Source organism: Anopheles funestus, chromosome 3RL (assembly GCF_943734845.2).
Source record: "Anopheles funestus chromosome 3RL, idAnoFuneDA-416_04, whole genome shotgun sequence".
Lineage (NCBI taxonomy): Eukaryota > Metazoa > Arthropoda > Insecta > Diptera > Culicidae > Anopheles > Anopheles funestus.
Genome location: NC_064599.1, coordinates 11307495 through 11325603, shown reverse-complemented (window position 1 = coordinate 11325603; position 18109 = coordinate 11307495). Strand labels below are relative to the sequence as shown.

General features: G+C 42.4%; 1 protein-coding gene across 3 annotated transcripts; it reads right to left on the bottom strand.

The window, feature by feature from the left end:
- Positions 1 to 3: 3 nt before the first annotated feature.
- Positions 4 to 18051, bottom strand: LOC125768135 (peptidylglycine alpha-hydroxylating monooxygenase). Of its 3 annotated transcripts, XR_007418849.1 has the most exons (8): positions 17819 to 18049; positions 16582 to 16935; positions 6945 to 7002; positions 6750 to 6837; positions 6443 to 6645; positions 2806 to 3196; positions 1486 to 2732; positions 4 to 1453 (listed from the first exon to the last, which is right to left on the bottom strand). XR_007418849.1 is itself a non-coding variant. In XM_049435396.1 (7 exons), exons 2-7 carry the CDS (start codon positions 16870 to 16872, stop codon positions 2564 to 2566), a joined length of 1200 nt encoding a protein of 399 aa, XP_049291353.1. In that variant the 5' UTR covers positions 16873 to 16935; positions 17598 to 18051; the 3' UTR covers positions 4 to 2563. The 3 variants fall into 3 exon arrangements, 2 of the variants coding, with proteins under 2 accessions (XP_049291353.1, XP_049291352.1); XM_049435396.1 differs by having other exon boundaries at positions 4 to 2732; positions 17598 to 18051; XM_049435395.1 differs by having other exon boundaries at positions 4 to 2732.
- Positions 18052 to 18109: the final 58 nt, after the last annotated feature.

The following is an 18109-nucleotide window of genomic DNA, read 5'->3' as shown; positions in this document are numbered from 1 at the left end:
TGGTTTCTATGAATATGAATATTATGTATCTCTTCCTGTTTACTGTGCAATAATGCTTTAATGATTCACATACGTTAGAGATTACTGCGCTGTACAGGCGACATATTTCCAATGTGGAGTTACTACTGCTTTGCGTCTGCTCCACGTATGTCGCGCCAAGATAATTATTATTGACTGCAGCTCTACCTTTGCTCATAAATGTGTGCATCAATTAGTTTTGTCAACTGAGCGTAGAATTAAGTTCAAAATCATACTAAACTACTAAGATATCTGTCGGAGATAGACTTAACAAAACAAAACGTAACATTTTGCTAACTCATTGAGATTAGAGGAAAACAACATTCACAGCTATAGATGTTTCAGGATATGGGTCTTTTGATTGGCGGGAATTGTAAGACGTGTATGGTTGCATACGTTTAGCTAAGCATTAGTTACAATTCCCTTATTCTCCTACACGGCTGCTTCGTATTTTCATAAAATGGGAGTTCCTTCTGACATGAATGTATAATTATATATTAGTTATGTATATATATTTTTTTTACGGTACCTTGTTTAGTGTTTTCGGTGTATATATAATATGTCCTTTCTTCCTACCCAATTGTGTGTCTGTGTGTTGGTGTAGTGTCTATTTTTGCGCCAGTGTATAATTGTATTTGCTTTTCTCACTATTATGTTCTATTCCACAAATCCACCGTCGTATCTATGTCATATAGACACATATTATCTATACATAATTTTGCTGTACGGTGTTGCCAGGTGGTTCTATCGTTTGTATCGTATTATTATATAATATGCTCAAATCAAACGCCAAGGATTGTACCATTTGTCGCCGTTTCAGCGCGCGCTCTCTCTCTCTCTCTCTCGTTCATGTGCGTGTGTGTTCGTGTATGTTTGTGATCGCAACAATTTGCATCTAAGAAAGTCTTTATGTTTCATGATTTGCCTGTGCGCATGGTGCCTGAGGATGGCAGCAGTACGACATTAACGACACTGTTTCAAATTGGTTTTATCTCCACCGCAGACATTTATCGTACTTGAGGGTAGCTGCTTTTCTAGCCGGCTTCATATAGTGCCGCGCTTTATCTCACGCTTTATCTTCGCTTATAGTCTTTACACATTGTTTAATAATGTTATAAATATCTACAAAACAAACAACATCCTATAATGATTCAGTTTTATCTGTATGTGATACATACGTTGTGGTAAATTAAAAGCTTAAAATGAAGTGTTTTGTGGGGGTCACTCACCTACGGTAAAATGTAACATGAAATGCTTGTTATTCAAAATTTCCCACGTTTCGCGACAAAGTGAAGATTTCATGAGTTTAAAAGCGAAACAAAAAACTCTTTGTAAGGGGACTATGGCATATTGAAACTAGTTAAATGCAACTGTAAATCTTTACTGGATGTAACCTTTTTAGACCATTTTAGAGGAAACGTATGAATTCTCATCACTGTTACTGTGCTTTTGTGGTAAAGCTAAAACAAAAATTAGCAACTGAAATCGATTGAACGGTAAGAGTTAAGTAGTCTGTCTGTTTCTATCTTAATGTACTAACACGCATCCAGAATCAGAGCAGGACATTTGCTTTGCATTGTCCAGCGTATAGATGCCATTCTGGTTCATTCTACTAAATCCATTCTCTTCCAATGCTACTAAATCACATCACTTTTAAATCATTTATCCCATCAACAAGATTCACACCCATGATGTTCACGAATTCACGACACCAGCTAACATCTGTGCATAAAATTTAACAATTTTCTATTGTATAGAACGATTGAAAAATATACCATTTGTCACGTTCGGTCGCGATTAAGTAACCTTCCGACTTCTTACCTTCTTGTACCATCGATTCCATATTAAAGTCTCTTTATCTGACCTCCTATCGCCTTCCTAGACTCATTACCGGAAAACTAACTGCACCGTAGAGTGTTATAAAATAGTATACGAAGCAAAGGACGTATGAAACAAAACTCCCATATGACTAGAATGAAAGCTTCCCATCCTTGTCCGCTGAGTGGCTGTAACCTTTGTTTTTACACCGAATCCAACGTTTTCTAATATGAAATAATTAGAATTGTAGACGACTTTACCGTCAACCGCGTGGGATGGAGGAAGGGTCCCGATAATTTATAGGATAATTGGAGTAATTATGCATGCCTTTTTGACACCCGTTGCTCGTCCGTTTTAAAATTGTGTGATATGAAAATTCGTACTTTGAAGTGGTCGTCCTTGAAATAGCTCGCTCGGATAGTGTACCAATCGGTTAGACTGTAAAATATGTATATGTGTGTGTGTGCCAAAGATGGAAAGAGAGGCAACAGGGATGAAGGGGGAGGGTGTGAGAGAAGGAGTAATGTGTGGGTGTTGAGTTACAGCGCATCACGATCAGCAGCAGCAGCAGCAGCAGCAACGATAGCAGCACCACTTAAGTGGGCTAATCGAGCGGGAAAACCCCTCTGATCCTTTGCCCAACACCAATCGACATGTTGCGTGAATGTGTGTGCGTGTGTGCGCGGTCATTATTATCGGCATCCGCGATAACTACCCACACACCAGCCTACAGATGGCTGGCATCGTAATCGGGAATGTGATTTAATTCCGTTTCACGGTTACTCCAGCGGAAGAGTGGTGGCCCGTTGCTAAAACAGTACTTCATCTGCAGTGGTTCGGCATTCTCCACGTAGTACATCAGATAGAAGTTGCACATTTCATCCTCGTTGGTGGCACTGCAAATGTAAAAGGATAGTCAGTCGGTGCGGAACCAGTTCCAGCACGTCTGCTTCCGTTCGTTGTAATTACCCAATTTTCGTGATACGCGTCCGATTACTTTCCATGGTGCAGCGGGCAGCGAGACGGTCATTCTTGCGTATCGGATCGCGACTTTCCACCGGGTAGAACATCTGTGGCGTCAGTGGATCCCGCTTACCAAGCAGCGTCCACTGGTCAGCGCCGGAATCATCCTTCCGAATCCGGTAGCCCGACACCATTCGGCCCAAACTGTGCGTGTGCGTACGGTACGCGAACGGATAGATCACCTTCTCCTCCTGGATGTCACAGAGCGTTTCCATGTGCTCGGTTGCCATCGGTGGGATGTAGCCGGCCGTACCGAGCAGTATTACACCTGCCTGCTTCGACAATGGTTTGGTCGTGTAGTGTATGAATATGCCCGAGTCGTCGTACGTGGTTCCATCTGGTGCAGAACAGAGCAACGACAGAGAGAGAGAGAAAGTGGATAAATGTTAATTAAGTTTATTCTGTGCGAGAACACGTTGGAAAGCCACCTAACCACCAGTGGGAGCCGATTAAAATGGATGTAAATTAATGAAGCTCACAAACTAATTGGACGAGGGATTTATAAATCTGCGCCACACCAATTTGTTGCTTTCGAATGTGCATCGTACGAAGATTTTGAGATACAGAGAGCTTTTTCGAGTGCAACAGATGAAATGCTTCGCGTTAGATGCTCAACTTTCTGTCCCATCGCAACATCGTCCTTGCGAGAACTGTTGGTTCACTGAGCAACAAATTCAGGACGACAGCTTTCGTTCGACTTTATCACTACACTAAGCCATAAATTCAATTACATTATACACGATCGAACGGTTTTTCGTAGCAGAAAGCTAGGAAATAGCAACCATAATGGATAGCAACCATAATGATTCACACAACCGAACAACATGGACCCACACACCAAGAGGCGTTTTGTTCTTCTGAATAAAAAAAATATATTGGCAATTTATTGTATAATACGTCATAATTATGAAAGGTACTATGGAGGGGTTTTCCAAGCCGTTTCCAGCGTCTAGCTCCCCAGACACTGTTGTAATGGAAACGCCGTTTCAAGCGCCACCTTTTATAATCGGAGGTTGGCCTTCAAATAACTGTACGAAGCGAAAAGGTTCACTTTATCTTAGCATCCTTTCGAGCGTTTTCATCAAGAAACGGTCGAAGTTGTTGGAGCGCACCTCATGAATGATTTATCGAATCGCTTCTCCTTCCTAAAGGCTGGCATTCCCGACTGGCAGCCCCGAGGATGTCAAGTCTGAAAGCGTGTCCTTTCATCGGCCCGGGGTAGGATTCCCGGCACGTAGTCTCACACGACAGCAGTCAAGGTCTATGCCACAACCACCTGGAAATGGCTTTGTGCTGTATTACCACAGCGATAAATTTATGTTGTCAAACGTTAGATGGTGCAAGACGACCCATTTCGATGCTGCGATTTGAGGGAATTAACATTTACATACAACGGAAACTTTGCTTACTTTGTAAGATTCACCGTTTAGACGACAGTTGTTTCTGTTGCTACCATATTGATTGCAACTTTATTTTAAACTGAATTAACTTGAACTGGAGGAGGGTACAAAAAACCGCACACCAAAACCACTAGAATCCGTACACCTCCAGGCTTTCGAGCTTTTCCGCTACTTGACTTCGGGCGTCTAATCATTGTAGGTGTCAACACGGGGCAACTCTTCCATCGGCAATCTTCTCCAATGGTGATTGTTTGTCGTCCAACATGAGCACCACTGGCGGAAGATTAGCAAATGGTTCGTGGAAATGACACAACAAATCCAACAGAGCTTGATGGTTTCTGGTTACTCGGCAAACAACCGGGATGGCTTGCGGCAGTATTTAAGACCATATTGACCAGCATCATCAAAAGCTGGTAGATTCTGCTGAAGTGGAGAACTACCATCAAAGCTTTCTCTATTAAGAGCAATTAAATTATTACCCCCGTTGATAGGGCTTCTAACGTTCTTTTTACAGAACATTCGCCGCGGAAAGTATTTAACGAAGTTCCGCTCCAATAATATCCAAATCACGTCAAAAAACGATTCAATCACTCGTAAAATAACGCTATTCAAATCTGTATTTCTAACCAGTTCTTGACGACAACGACATCGGACACGGAGCATGCTTTACATTTCTTGTCCCTTTCGTGACTGCCCCGTATTTTTGGTATGCAAAAATTTAACATGGGAATACCGGGGTCGAAGTAGTAATTTTTCGCTCGCTTCACTGTCACACACACACATACCACCTTCCGCCACAAGGACATTTCAACAGGTGTCGTGCCCGTTGACGGGTTCGTAACGTGGCGATAAACGCAATCGCAAGAACAGCACGTCACTACCTAGGCACTTGCTTGCGTGGTTCGTGAGTAGAATTTACTGGCGTGATATTTCACAGACGATGACTGTGTTTCACACACACAGTATAAAATATGAATCGTTTCAAAGTGCTAAAAGCGAACAACGGCAACTACCTTCCGACCGGATGGGAAATTGTTTATTTCATTTTCCGGTGCGAATTTCTGCAAGGGTATTTGTGTTGTATGTTGGGATGAGTGGTTTTGTTATAGCTGAAATGGCTGAACGATTAATTTCACCATATGCCCCCGGGTAATACTTAGGCCCAGGTAGGATACGGTCTTGAATATCGCGACTGGATGACAAAACTTTCCAAGCTTAGCAATTTGCTCACGGAATAAATTGCTTGGAACCTTCTACCAAACACCAAAACGATACAAAAGGAAGATGATAAACCACCTTCCAGCGAATAACCATCGGAATGTACTCTGTGTGAGTGTGTGTGTGTGTGTGTGTGTGTGGACTTGACGCCCAACCACTCGACAATGGAACATTCGAGGGGTAACATTCGAGAAGATTGGCTATTTTCTTTTTTCGAGGATTTCACTAACCCTGTATGCCCTTTTTGTGGTACGTTCGGCATGGGGCACCACCACAGGCGCTATGTTACCACCTTTTTGGGACCGTTAGTACACCGTTTGTCTACTGCTTTGAATACATCGGCGAGCGACGAGCGTGGGTAGCGATGGCATTTATGCCGGAATTACCTGCCACCTACACGCATTACATTGCACTCCGCCGAACGATAACGACACAACATTACCATCCTGAACAAAACCATCGCAGGTCCAGAGCATCCAGCACACAGCAGGAAAGGCATTCTAACAAGTACCGAATAAAAAGAAATCCAACAGTACAACAAGCAGCTCCGGATAAACCCACCAACTCAATTAAGTTCGCCATGCTACGGGCATCGTGTGGAAAACGTGGATCCCACAGCGGAGAGTTGTAAAATTTTGATTCATTTCTAACCGCGCGATGCTGCTCGGGTTAGACGTAAATCCTGCTGCCCTGCACTGGCTGCGAATATCCTTACCGTGGGTGTTTGGCAAATGAATTTTCCCGCGCACGCACGAACTGCTCGAGCGTATCCAATATCCCAAGACCTTTTGCGCGAAAGTTTTCGTACGTTGTGGGTTTGGTGGGTTGGGGCTTTTAAAAGTTTGCAACAGTCAAATATTAGCGCCGCATTTGGTTTACCTCTGGGAGCAAGTTTTCATAAACAATATCCCACCCCCCAAAAAAGAAGACATCCGGATTTACAAAAACCCCTTTTGCGCAATTACCTTTGAACTTATCGATATGAGCGTAGTGGACTTGGAGCACGATGTACTGAATCGGTGAGTCCTTGCCGACCTTAAATCCAACTCCTTCCGGCAGCTCCAGCTTCGGTGCGTCACGGGCCCACGCGTAAATAATCTGTGATGGTGCGCCACTGCCACAGGGACTGCCACTTTCCTCACTGCCTCCCGCCATCTCTCCACAGTTCCTGAAGAAATGAAGCAGACATGGGTACATTTATTGAACAACAGATGGTTCATCATCATTTTTCGGGTGACATTTGTGAAAAGGCACCACGTAGGAGAAACTTACCATACGGCCGATTCGGAACCGGGTTCTCCACAGCCATACAGCAGCATATGGTGGGCGGTGGCCATCGTGGCGTTCGGTTCGAAGCCCACTTTATCCAGCGAGGGAAGAAACAGAACATAGAACAGAGGAGAACGAGAAATTAATATAGATAATCGAGGCAATTCTACAAGATCTATCAAGCAAAGACAAACTTACCGATGTAGTAGCTCTTCGTGTAGTCCACCTTTACCGGTGTGCAGAGGTAGAGTTCGGGCTGCAAAGGGCAAATAGACAGACAGACAGACAACAGAGCATTAGCATTATCAGGCTTGGTGGTTAACTTTGTCACGACAGCGTGAGCATGCTTTTCCGGCCGCAAGGTTGGCGGGAAAGTTGGGATTGATTCGTTGAGTGTATCATTAGTAAAATAAGCGATGGTCGGAGATTTTTTTCTCTCTCTCCCCAAATTACGTAGGAAGGATTCGTAATGGTGCGAGTCGATTTCCCATTACTAGAATGGAGGTTTTGTTAATGTGTACCTCATTAGCACTCGTGAATCCTTTCTTTACCCTCAACTAGTATTCCGAGTTCCGAGTATTGGATGTTGACCGTTTGAATATTTCAGTATCTCCCTGATGTGATGCGGGACATTTGATATACCGCTGATACGCTTTATTGTCAGTTCCTTGAAGGGCGAATCGAAAATCAATTTTCCATACACCTTCGAATCATCTATCGAATGGTTTAATTGAACATAATAATCACCCGGATAAGCCTTTGAGCATATGTTAACGTTTAAATTTATCCATTAACACTGCTTCATTTTATTGATGAAACATAGCGAAATTGTGGACATTATCCGCAATGAATGGTACCGGCGTTTTGTTAGATTAGGAAGAAGTTGTTTATTTTCCATTTTAGCCACCTTACGAGCTAACGACCTACAACCGATGGCGCGGTGCACGATTAAAACATCATAAAAACTTCCATCGGCACGGCGACCATCTTGTGCCAAAGCTTATTACATTTCTGCGGCCATCCCGAGATGGATGCTTTTAATCAAATGAACTCTGCAGCCAAACCTCCGCCTGTCGATGGGTTTCCGCGTTCTCCGTACCTGTTGCACGGATAATCTGCGCATCCCACACCCATGGCATGTTGGCGAAAACCTAAATTGAATTCACATTCACTGCCACTCACCATTTGCGAAAATGCGCAACACAAGCAACCGAATGACGTTCGTACGTCGAAATAAATTGAAAGTAACAAGGGGGACGCCTCCAGTGCGCCAGACGACAAACCATGGCGGAGGCGCTTCGAGAACGTTCCCGATGGAGTTTTACCCAATACGGTTAAGGATCTTTTGCCTCCGATCCTTTATCGGAGTTGGTTGCGTTTCCATTATCCCGGGGTAAATCCGGATGTGGCCAGAGAGCGAGAAATGAATACCTCGTAATGGAACGCACACGGAACTCTGTGGTACGCAATCAGCGTACAAACGGAGAAGAGAAAGCGAACTACCAAGCGGATGGAAAAATAAATCTCGCCACAGTTTCTTGGTGCTGTAGAGAACGGAAACACTGCATGGGTGGTTTCATGGCGCATTCATTTACTAACGATCTCACATTATTCCGGGGCTTTTGCCGTTCCTGGGTAATCGGCGGACAACTGCCGTGCTGTCGGTTTATTCGAGGTCATACTGGAGGTCAAGCTGCGATAACTACCATCGGCGAGGGTGGAGTATAGGTTAATAGGGATAACCGGATACCATATTTTTTCTTAGTGCTTCCACCACACCAACGAGGGAATCCTTTTTTTGTCCAGTAGCTCTTTTTCCACATACTTGTTGATACCCCTTTTTTCGGGAAGCGAAAGAAAGGACATCCAATTTGTGTATCAGAAAACCCAGTGTCCAGTTTGTCGGACGATTTGTAGCAACAACAAAAAAATGGTTCGATCGTTGGAAATAACGAACTGGGGCTGGCAACAATTTGTGTACCATATGCGATTCAAATTGAGGCGGTTGGAAAGACACATTTTTCTGGTCCATTCTGGTCCAAACGGAAGGATAAGCTTTGGTTCGGTACCGAGATGCAACATCCTCCTACACCAGACCAGATGTCCAGTTTGTCATGTCTGGTTGGAACATTCAGTTGGTTAAGGTAGTTCAAAATCGAAATGACATTGCCGACTAATACTCCCAGGGAAGTGTGTGGAAAATTGGTTAGAAAAGGTCATCTTCCCACGTTCCTAACGACTTTGGATTAATATCTACGTTAGGAATTTTCTTCAAGAAATCTTTATCTAATGCATTTTCATGGTTTAATGATGACTGGATGAACTCTCTATACTAAAAACATCGTACAGCTTTTCCCAATATATGGGCTATTCCATGGTAGAATAGACTGAAGGTCGTGGACTGATTCTCACTTGGATATGTACTCAGTAGCTCCTCAGCTTTATGGAACTACGATGTCACTATAAAACTCGAATCCTTTGTCAAGGTATTGGCTAGAAAAGCCAAGAATAAGAAATAGCGTTATGCATCTATGCATCTTTGACGTGTATACAATGTTGCACCACTTCAATGCTACACGAAGAGACTGCGAAATATTGAAGCTTTCCATTTGCATGAAAAAGCCCGTGCTCAGTGTTTAAATTATTCATATCAACACCTTTGGGTCGTGATTGCAAAAGGTTGATAAGTAAAATGCACACAGCCACACTCATTCTCGGGACGAAATCATGCAAACTTCCGCTGGTGGGACGACGTTGGCAAACAAACCTGAAGTGCTTCAGGTAGTTGGAGGATTTTCATTTGTTCGTCCCCGTCTCGACTAGCAGTAACTTCTGGAAGCATTTTCCATCCTTCTCGACCGGCCACATTGTACCGTCCTTCTCTATACACCTTCATTGTATGATCATGATTGGGAAAATACCAGGCAAACAAGTCGTTTCACTAATTTCCATAATTAGCCTTATCTGCCCACGGAATACTGTCTACAAAACGGCCAAAAAAAACGAAATACACCGGCAAGCACGAACCGGCCAGGCAAGTTTTTGGCAAGAAGCAAAGAATAGAAGGTAATTAAACATATTTTCCGCCACCAGCAGCCCAAGGATTCAGGGAAAAATTGTTTACGAAATGAAGGGAAGCGAATTTTTACTTTTCCCATGATTTTATAATTACGACATAATTCTTCTTTTTTTGTAACACATCACAGTCGTTTAGTGAGTTTTAAATTAAGATTCCTGCAATTGGAGCAACGCGAATAATGTCTCGCGGGAATGATTAATCTCATTGGAGTAATCTTTTAAAAACGCAACAAAACCATTCCAACAATAGCACGGAATGTACCAGATATGCGATGGAGCGAAAGCAAGTGTCCAAAGCAAGAGAGCGTCCTGGGGATGGTTTCGTGCACTCCGTAGTGTATAAACCTGATCAATCGAAATGCCACGAAATTGTGTAACACAAGACACAACAAAACACGACAAACATTCTATTAACATTGCAAAATCATCGTCCCGAGAGTGAATGTTCGGGGAAGAAATCATCCGAATGCCGACGCTGGAAATATCTCAACCAGTTCTGAAGAATCAATGACTCGACCCTACAATGTTGGTAGAAACCCGGACAAGTACCCAAGGCGGAGATCGGATTAAATAACCTTCCCGAACAATTTCACCCCACACACTAGTCCAGTTGGGACGTAGAGTGGATGCTACCAAACAACAGCCAAAACAACCATATCTGGACGAGGAGGGATTACCCGATCGGAATTTAATTGAGCTTTTGGTAAAAACGTAACGAAGATGATTGTAACAAGCGTCACATATCACGTACACTGTCTTTATTTTTTGGTTAGCAGTTCATACTACTTCCATCACACTTCAAAATTCATCATCCCTTTATCATCCCAAACTTGCAATCTGGAAAACCCGACCCTTGCGGGGTATTCTTGGGTGGCCACAAAAGTACCACCACATATACACACACACACACACTGCCTAAATCAATCGTATCATGGTAGTTCACTAAAAGCATCGGAACAGATCTAAAATTAGCCAAATATCCATTAGATATGTTGGGGGTTGGATGAATTATGGTGCAGAAAGGAAGAACCAGCAAGGAGGATGCGGTGTTCGCATCTCTGATGCTTTATCCTTTCTCTCGCCTTTGGTTCAGTGTAGGTGTAAAAAAAAACGAGAGCCAAAAATAGCATCACCTACGCACATTGATTCATCGAAAGATGGAAAATACTGCGTAGGCGGAAGTGTGCAAAACTTCCTCTTTCGCTCAAGGTTTTCATCTTCACTTCTGCAATTGTAAGCAGAAGTGTGTATCTTTAGGTACAAACGCCAAGGACTTCCGAGGCCAGCTGCAATAGATTTTGATAGGCATGTCGCGTGTAGAAGATCACACAAACCTACCCCTGATGCTGATCTCCTCCTATCCGATCCGAGAATCATCATCATCCGCCGTGGTTCGGTGTCAAATTGATGGATTGATGGTTCGCCGCCCCTTGTTGCCGTCTGCCGATGTGGAAAATACAAGGTACGTGATGTGTCTGGAGCGGATCTTTTTGGCAGCATGGATTCATTTCCTTCGACAAGGAACACGCACACGAATTAGGCGTGTGATTGTGACAAACGGTTCATCCATAAATTATGGCACACATGTCGGGGTACGTCGCGTATGTTGTGCTGCTGGAACCGTTGAGGATTGCATTGAACATTGATGTTATGTTGTCTTTCTCACACCACAAATCAATACCCAATTTAAAGGCGTCCTTCAAATAAGTTTAGACAATTACTTTAAAATTGTCTCAATAATTGAATATGCGTTTAGAGCAACTACGTAGTAACAAAATGGAGGTTTTTTGTTACGATTTTGTTAACACACCGAAAGATCTCATTCAACAAGGTGCTACTACATCTCTCTGCCGGGTTGCGTTCACTAAAGACGCAATACCTCAACAATAGACGATACATTTTCCAAGAACTGATTAGCGAAATAAGCTTTACATTGTGTGTTACCTTCCGTTTGCCACATACTTTTACGGAATCCAACAAGTGCAAAAAAACAAACCAAAATTGTGATCTTCGTCGCCTTTTCATTAACGTCACACTCGGGTCACATTGGTGTATGCGTGTGAAGAATCGTATGAAATTATTCATGCATAATTTAATAACTTCGTTTACGATTTTACGGAACATCTTCTTGTGCGCAAGAATCACCAGAAGTTTTGATTGTGAATATTCATCGTCGCGCATATCTTTTCGCTGTTGTTTTGTATCCTGGTATGGGTACCAACCCCAATACCACAGCAGAGATGATTTCTTCAACTTTTCTAATAAATATAATCATAATTACTAAAGCGATTGTGTGTGTAAGTGGAAGGGAGAGCGAAAACATGACATTTCGGTATTCTTCCTTCCGTACGTCCATCGACACCGATTGAGAATATCCAGATGGAACCAATTTTCCATCATCAAACTTAATCATCCACCGTCTGCCGGGATCCTTTTTTGGGCCCAAGTGTCTACAACAACAAAAAAGGGTCAAAATTAATGCAACAAATTATGATGCCGCCGATGAAGAAAGGGATCCGTTTTCGGACCCAACAAGGATGTTTGCCGTTCGTGGATCAACAGTAGGGAAAGAGTATTTGGGACGTGAAAACAGATGAAATTATTGATTCTGATAAGACCTAAGCAAATAAAAGCCTCTTTACGGTATAAGTAGATCGGTACTTTAGGAGCAAAAGCGTGATAATGCAAAGGAAAGTAATACGTCTTTTGTTCATTACCTTTTTGTTCAGTTCCATCTTCAACCCCATAGTAAAAACGACAAACCAAAGAAGAAGATCTATAATCAATAGTACAAACTGCTTTGAGGAGGTGTTTTCCTCGTCAACCACAAACAGTCACCAGAAAAAACGAAGAAAATCGAAGCCATATGCTAGCTAACCTTCTGCTACATCGTTTTCCTTCCTTCTCGGTTGACCTCTCGTCAGGGAGCTGGAGTATGAATCAACTCCAAGAAACCACGATATCCTTTTCTCTTTGAGTCATTCCGATCCCTTCTCCAGTGGATTTTCACGCACAAGTGTTTAGTTTGCGTACGTGCGTAAACTGAACCTTGGGAGGAAAATGCCGGCAAAGAAATGTTCCTTTCCCATCGTTCCTTCTCACTCTGTTGCTGACGTCATAGCGCATGGTGTGTACGTATACGATTGCGTCCTAAAATCCAAAAGTCCAAGGACTCTGAGGTCTGAGCAAAATCCATCATACTAAAAATCTGGCAGCAAATATGGAACGTTGGCTGTTAGCCAAACGAATTCAGGAGTGTGTGTGTGTTTACGTCCGTTCTACTAATTGAGGACGTAGGGAACGACGTAGTGAAGTTTGCTATTGTTTGCCGACAAAGCATCAAAAGGACGAATATGTGTATGAGTTCCTGTGCCGGATATCCTGTTTCAGGGGTTTTCAAGGTACTTTCGCTTCCTAAAGATTCATTCGGAATGTTTCAATGTTTATCTACTTTGTATTAAATTCTGAAGACTATTAACTTAGGAAGATTATTAATAAACTATTATTGTTGAACCAATTTTTCGTAAATTATGAAAATTCACCCTGTACACGGAAAAAAAAATCTTTCCACTTTTGAAGCATGACATTCAATTTAGTTGGCAAATTTTCCTTCCAACATAATAGCTCAAGTACAAACGAAACATAATTCTTGCAAAAAAAAGGAAAAACACAAACATAATGGAAAACCTTTTCCATCAACTCCCACATCTCTTCTCATCGTACATCGTCGTGCGTCAAACCACCACCACCCACGGGGGGTTTGGTGTGCTTTTGAAAACCGAAAAGTTTTGCAACAGCCATGATAGTGGGGGTGAAGTGTCTAAAAATAGTATGTACTAACAATTTAAAATTTCATCCACTGTTTTTTAGTCGTACGAGCGACCTTCTCTTTTCGCATGCATTTTTTGGTCCTCTTTGAGTGCATCTAGTTTTTGCAAACGCTAATGTGAAAATGTCTTTGTAGTTCGTGACGCTTTCAAAAAGGGACAAAAAGGGAAGGTAGTGTTAAACAGACAGCGTACGCGACGATTCGTTCAACAATTAGACCGTTTGTAATTATATACGAGAAAAACGCTTTACTGTAACAATTAACGAAAGGATAAAGGAGATTGACTATTAGCAATGAGTGGAAGTAATAAACAGTCAAATGAAATTCGCCCCTCGATCGTTGCCTCTATCTACTTTAATTGCACTTAACGCCAAAAGGAAAGTAGGAAAAACAGTTTACTCAAAGTAAAAATGAAGCGTGCATTTGACAACCTTTTTTTGCTATCTTATAAAAGTTCTCCCTCTAAAACGAAATAAAAAATAACACAAAGACGTTTCCTGCTTCAAATAATTTTAACTTCTTCTCGAACAAGTCTTCTGTTCTGTGTGATATATAAAAGTTTGTTCAACTTGTTGCGCTACTCCCAAAGAACAACCTCCTTCCTCTGTTTCGTTTTCTTCGACTCTCTTCAAAACTTAGGTACAGCATGACAGCAGAGATGAGTAATTAATGCATAGAGTGTTATTCAAAATGATACAACAAAGTTGTTCTTTCATAAAGAGTTTGTTTGCATGTCTAGTTCGTCACCCTTCTTGTGGGTTAAAGCCAAAGAATGAAGACATTCACCTAGGTGTTTCACACATTTCTCTGGCGCTATCAAGATGTAACACTGGTGACTAATAATCTCTCTCTTCTTAGCTTTAACGACCTTACAGGTCACGTCGGCCATTTCTGGTTTACTAGACTTATTTTACCACGTAGCCGGAGAGTCAGCCCTTGCTACGGGGCAACGGTCCGGATGGAATTTGAACCCAGTCCTGCCGTGTGGACCGGCGCCGTTTATTACATGCACCACCGGGCTGCCGCCACCACCGGGCGACTAATAATGCAAATGTTTATTCTATTGATCGAAATTAAAGGAAAGGTGAAGATAATACGACCCACGCTGATGACGATGGAGCGAATCGAAAAGCCATTACATTCAATTACACAAGGCAAAAGTGTACTACGACTGATGGAGGTTAACATGTGGACATAATTGATTGGGTTTTTTTTTGTTGTGTTGCCTTTACCAACCATTAGATAGCAAATTGATGTTAGTTTCATACAGCTTAATTAAATCAGACCCAAGACAACATTAATACGACGTTCCAAGTTACAACTTTCCACAGTTCTTGGGTTTTAAATTGGTTGAGTTCCTTGGCAAATGGTAAAGATTCGAACGTTCCAGAGTACATTGAACTGTTCTAGATTGCTGTTGGATATTTAACACCTCGTTCCTAATTGGACAACCCTCGCTCCTTAGTGGAGACCTGATACATCAACGTTTCGAACGTGCTCCAGCAGAAGGATAACATCGGTAAGACGGTCCTAACGATAAACGAACAGGACATGCGGCCATCTTTCAACATTTCTAGTGTGTCACGTACTTCCCAATGTGTGTTTGGTTCCGCTCCACCGGAAGAAGCATCACAAGACAGTTCCCCTTGAGAACGAAGCAAAACGATAATCATCTGTGCAAACACGACCGGCTTGACCGGTTTGAGACGGTCATCGTGAAGAAGTTTCTGATTTTGGTACGTTCTTCGCTGCATTTCTGGTTTTTGGGTTTGATGAGTGCAGCAACAGAATTGGAAAGAAAACAGGTTTATTTCGAAAGAAAGAAAGCTGTCCGCCAACTTCCGCCAGCGTATCAATTAGCCGAGTGCATTGGAAAGTTGGCAAAATTTTGAGCAGAAATTGGACTGATTTGACCTCACAAAAAAAGAGTTTAATGTGGAAATAATACTCCAAATATTGATCACAAAATTCGATCACTAACTAAATAATAAATCTGTGTTCACTTTATCAAGAGACGAGTATTCTCATAAGCGTCGTTTGATTACTTTAATCTTATCTACAATTTGTTAATGTTTGATTTTAGTGTCTTGTCCATTGAAACTTTGCTTTTTTAACCTGAAGCGAACTAGCGTTGAATTAATTCGCCCTACATCCCAACATGGTCTCAATGCACCCGCGAACTTACAGACCACGGTGAATCGAAGTGAAGGGCGATCGATCAAAGTTCTAGATTAGCGCAACATTGGACGCACTTGCCACATACACATGACTCACAAGATAGGTTTTTTCTTACTCTTATTTGTCAGTCAGACACGCATGTTTTTGTTGTTATTATTGGTTTGCTTGTTTACTCAGGTTTTTCTATTTTACAAAACAATCACACTGCAGCTCGTTCTGGTGATAAGGAATTTTCGAGTGCTTCGAGTGTGTTGCGTTTTTTCTAGATTGTGTCTGATTTTACGGTATCGAATGAATATTATAAACGTGAAGCAAATGATGTGCGGTTACTATATTGTTGCTTCAAAGTCACTCAACTGTTCATAATGCTCTTAATACGAGCATTATCATACGGTTCTCGCTTTGCATGACCCTGAACACGCGCAATATTGAGTGAAATTGCGCGTGGGTCGCATCTTATCAGGCTTGGGAACCGTTTGCTAAAAACTTGACGCACATTCGCTACCATATGGTGCAGGATGCCACCAGAATTGGATCCCAGAACAATGTTCGGCGGTGTTTGTTAAATGTTTTAAGGTTTTCTACTTTGGGGACACAATTCCCCAAACAATCTCTTCTGTGTGTTTTTGGGGGTTTTATTCGTTATTCCCAACGCCACCTTTGATTAGACTCATCAGACCTAAAACCCGTCACCTAGTGACATTAGCAAAGTCTACTAGATTACTACCTAACGCTAACGCTAACGCTTACCTTGTACGGGACGACCTTCGGCATCAGGAACGGGAACTTGCCGACCGGGTAACTCCCATCAGCTCCACCCTCGGGAAGCCCACAGACCGATGGGGGTAAACCAAGGGCCAACAAAAGCGTCCAAATCGCCACCAACCACCATATCGACGCATGCTGAAGATTGCACATTTTACTACTGCTACTACCGCCGTCGCTTCTACTGCTGGAGGTGAAGATGTTTTCGCTGCTATCGGATGCTGTTTCTGCTGCCATATGGAAGCGACCGAACCGTAACACTTGTGGACGTTGCATATTGTTTCACTGTTTTACACTGCTTCACACACCACTACAAACACTGCCGTTGCACATCGACTACTGTTGGGGAGGAAGAAGCTATTAAGGTAGGGGAAGGTGTTTTACGCACACGAAACACTCTACACGTGTTTGGTCACTTTTTTTTTGTTTGCGTGGTAGATGAGATTCACGTCAAGATGGATGCTCTTCTCGTGATGAAATCCCTCACACACTAAAAAGTTGGGGCTTAGCTGTGGGGTAACCTTGGAGCGACTGAAAGCCTCCGCTAACAGCTTGGATGCGTAATTGACAATCTTTCACATTTCATTCGAAAAGAGGAAAATTTGTGATGTAAATGAAAAAACCCTACAAAAATACAACAAACGAATACTGTTGAACGGTACTTTTCTTTCTTCTTCGCCTCTTTTCAAGCTTCCAGCTGTGTGGTGGAATGTTTCGTGGCGCACAAATAAAGGTTAACTTCGATGTAAGCACCCAAAATGTAACTCTAAATCATGGAAAACACCTGCTTAAAGGGCGCGCTTTTTCCACCGTATGTTAGGCTAAAGCTCTGCTTATTTGTGTAGGTATTGCTGCACTGCCTCCTACTGTCACCGTAAGTTCTTATTTACTTTATGCTCATAGACGTAGGTAAAACCAGTCGACCCTTGCAAAGCTACAATTGGCCCATAATGATTAACACTTTGGCCAACAAACACAATATAACCACAAACTGTTAATACTTCACTAATCTCGCCAGAGTGGAACGGGCTTTTGTAAGGCTTATTAACTGTGATTAAGGATCATCAAAAGCATATACACACTTGCACACGTCTTTTATTGGAACCTCGGACCGATGGGTTCTGGTGCTCTCTATACGTCTCACTGTAAGTTTGCGTTCTTTATACAATCAATCCTTTTGTTAGCGCGTGTTTCTAAATCACTTTCGAGCCAAATCACTTGCCTTATCGCAACTTTTGCAACCAAAGCCTATTTTGGTGTGCAAATAGAAACAGTGCACAACAATACACAGAGTAGCCTGCCGTGGAACCACGACCGTTCCGTTCGGAGAAAGGCAACATACAACAGAAGCTCTCGCTGTTTCTTCTGCAAAGCAAAACAGGTTGTAGCTTTCGGTGTAGTGAGACGGTTTGAAGCTGTCATATGCTTAAGTACCGTTTACACGTTACGCACTGTTGCTTGGAAAAAGCTTAATTAAAGCTTTGGTATGTTGGTTGCTGTTGCAGCTTATTCT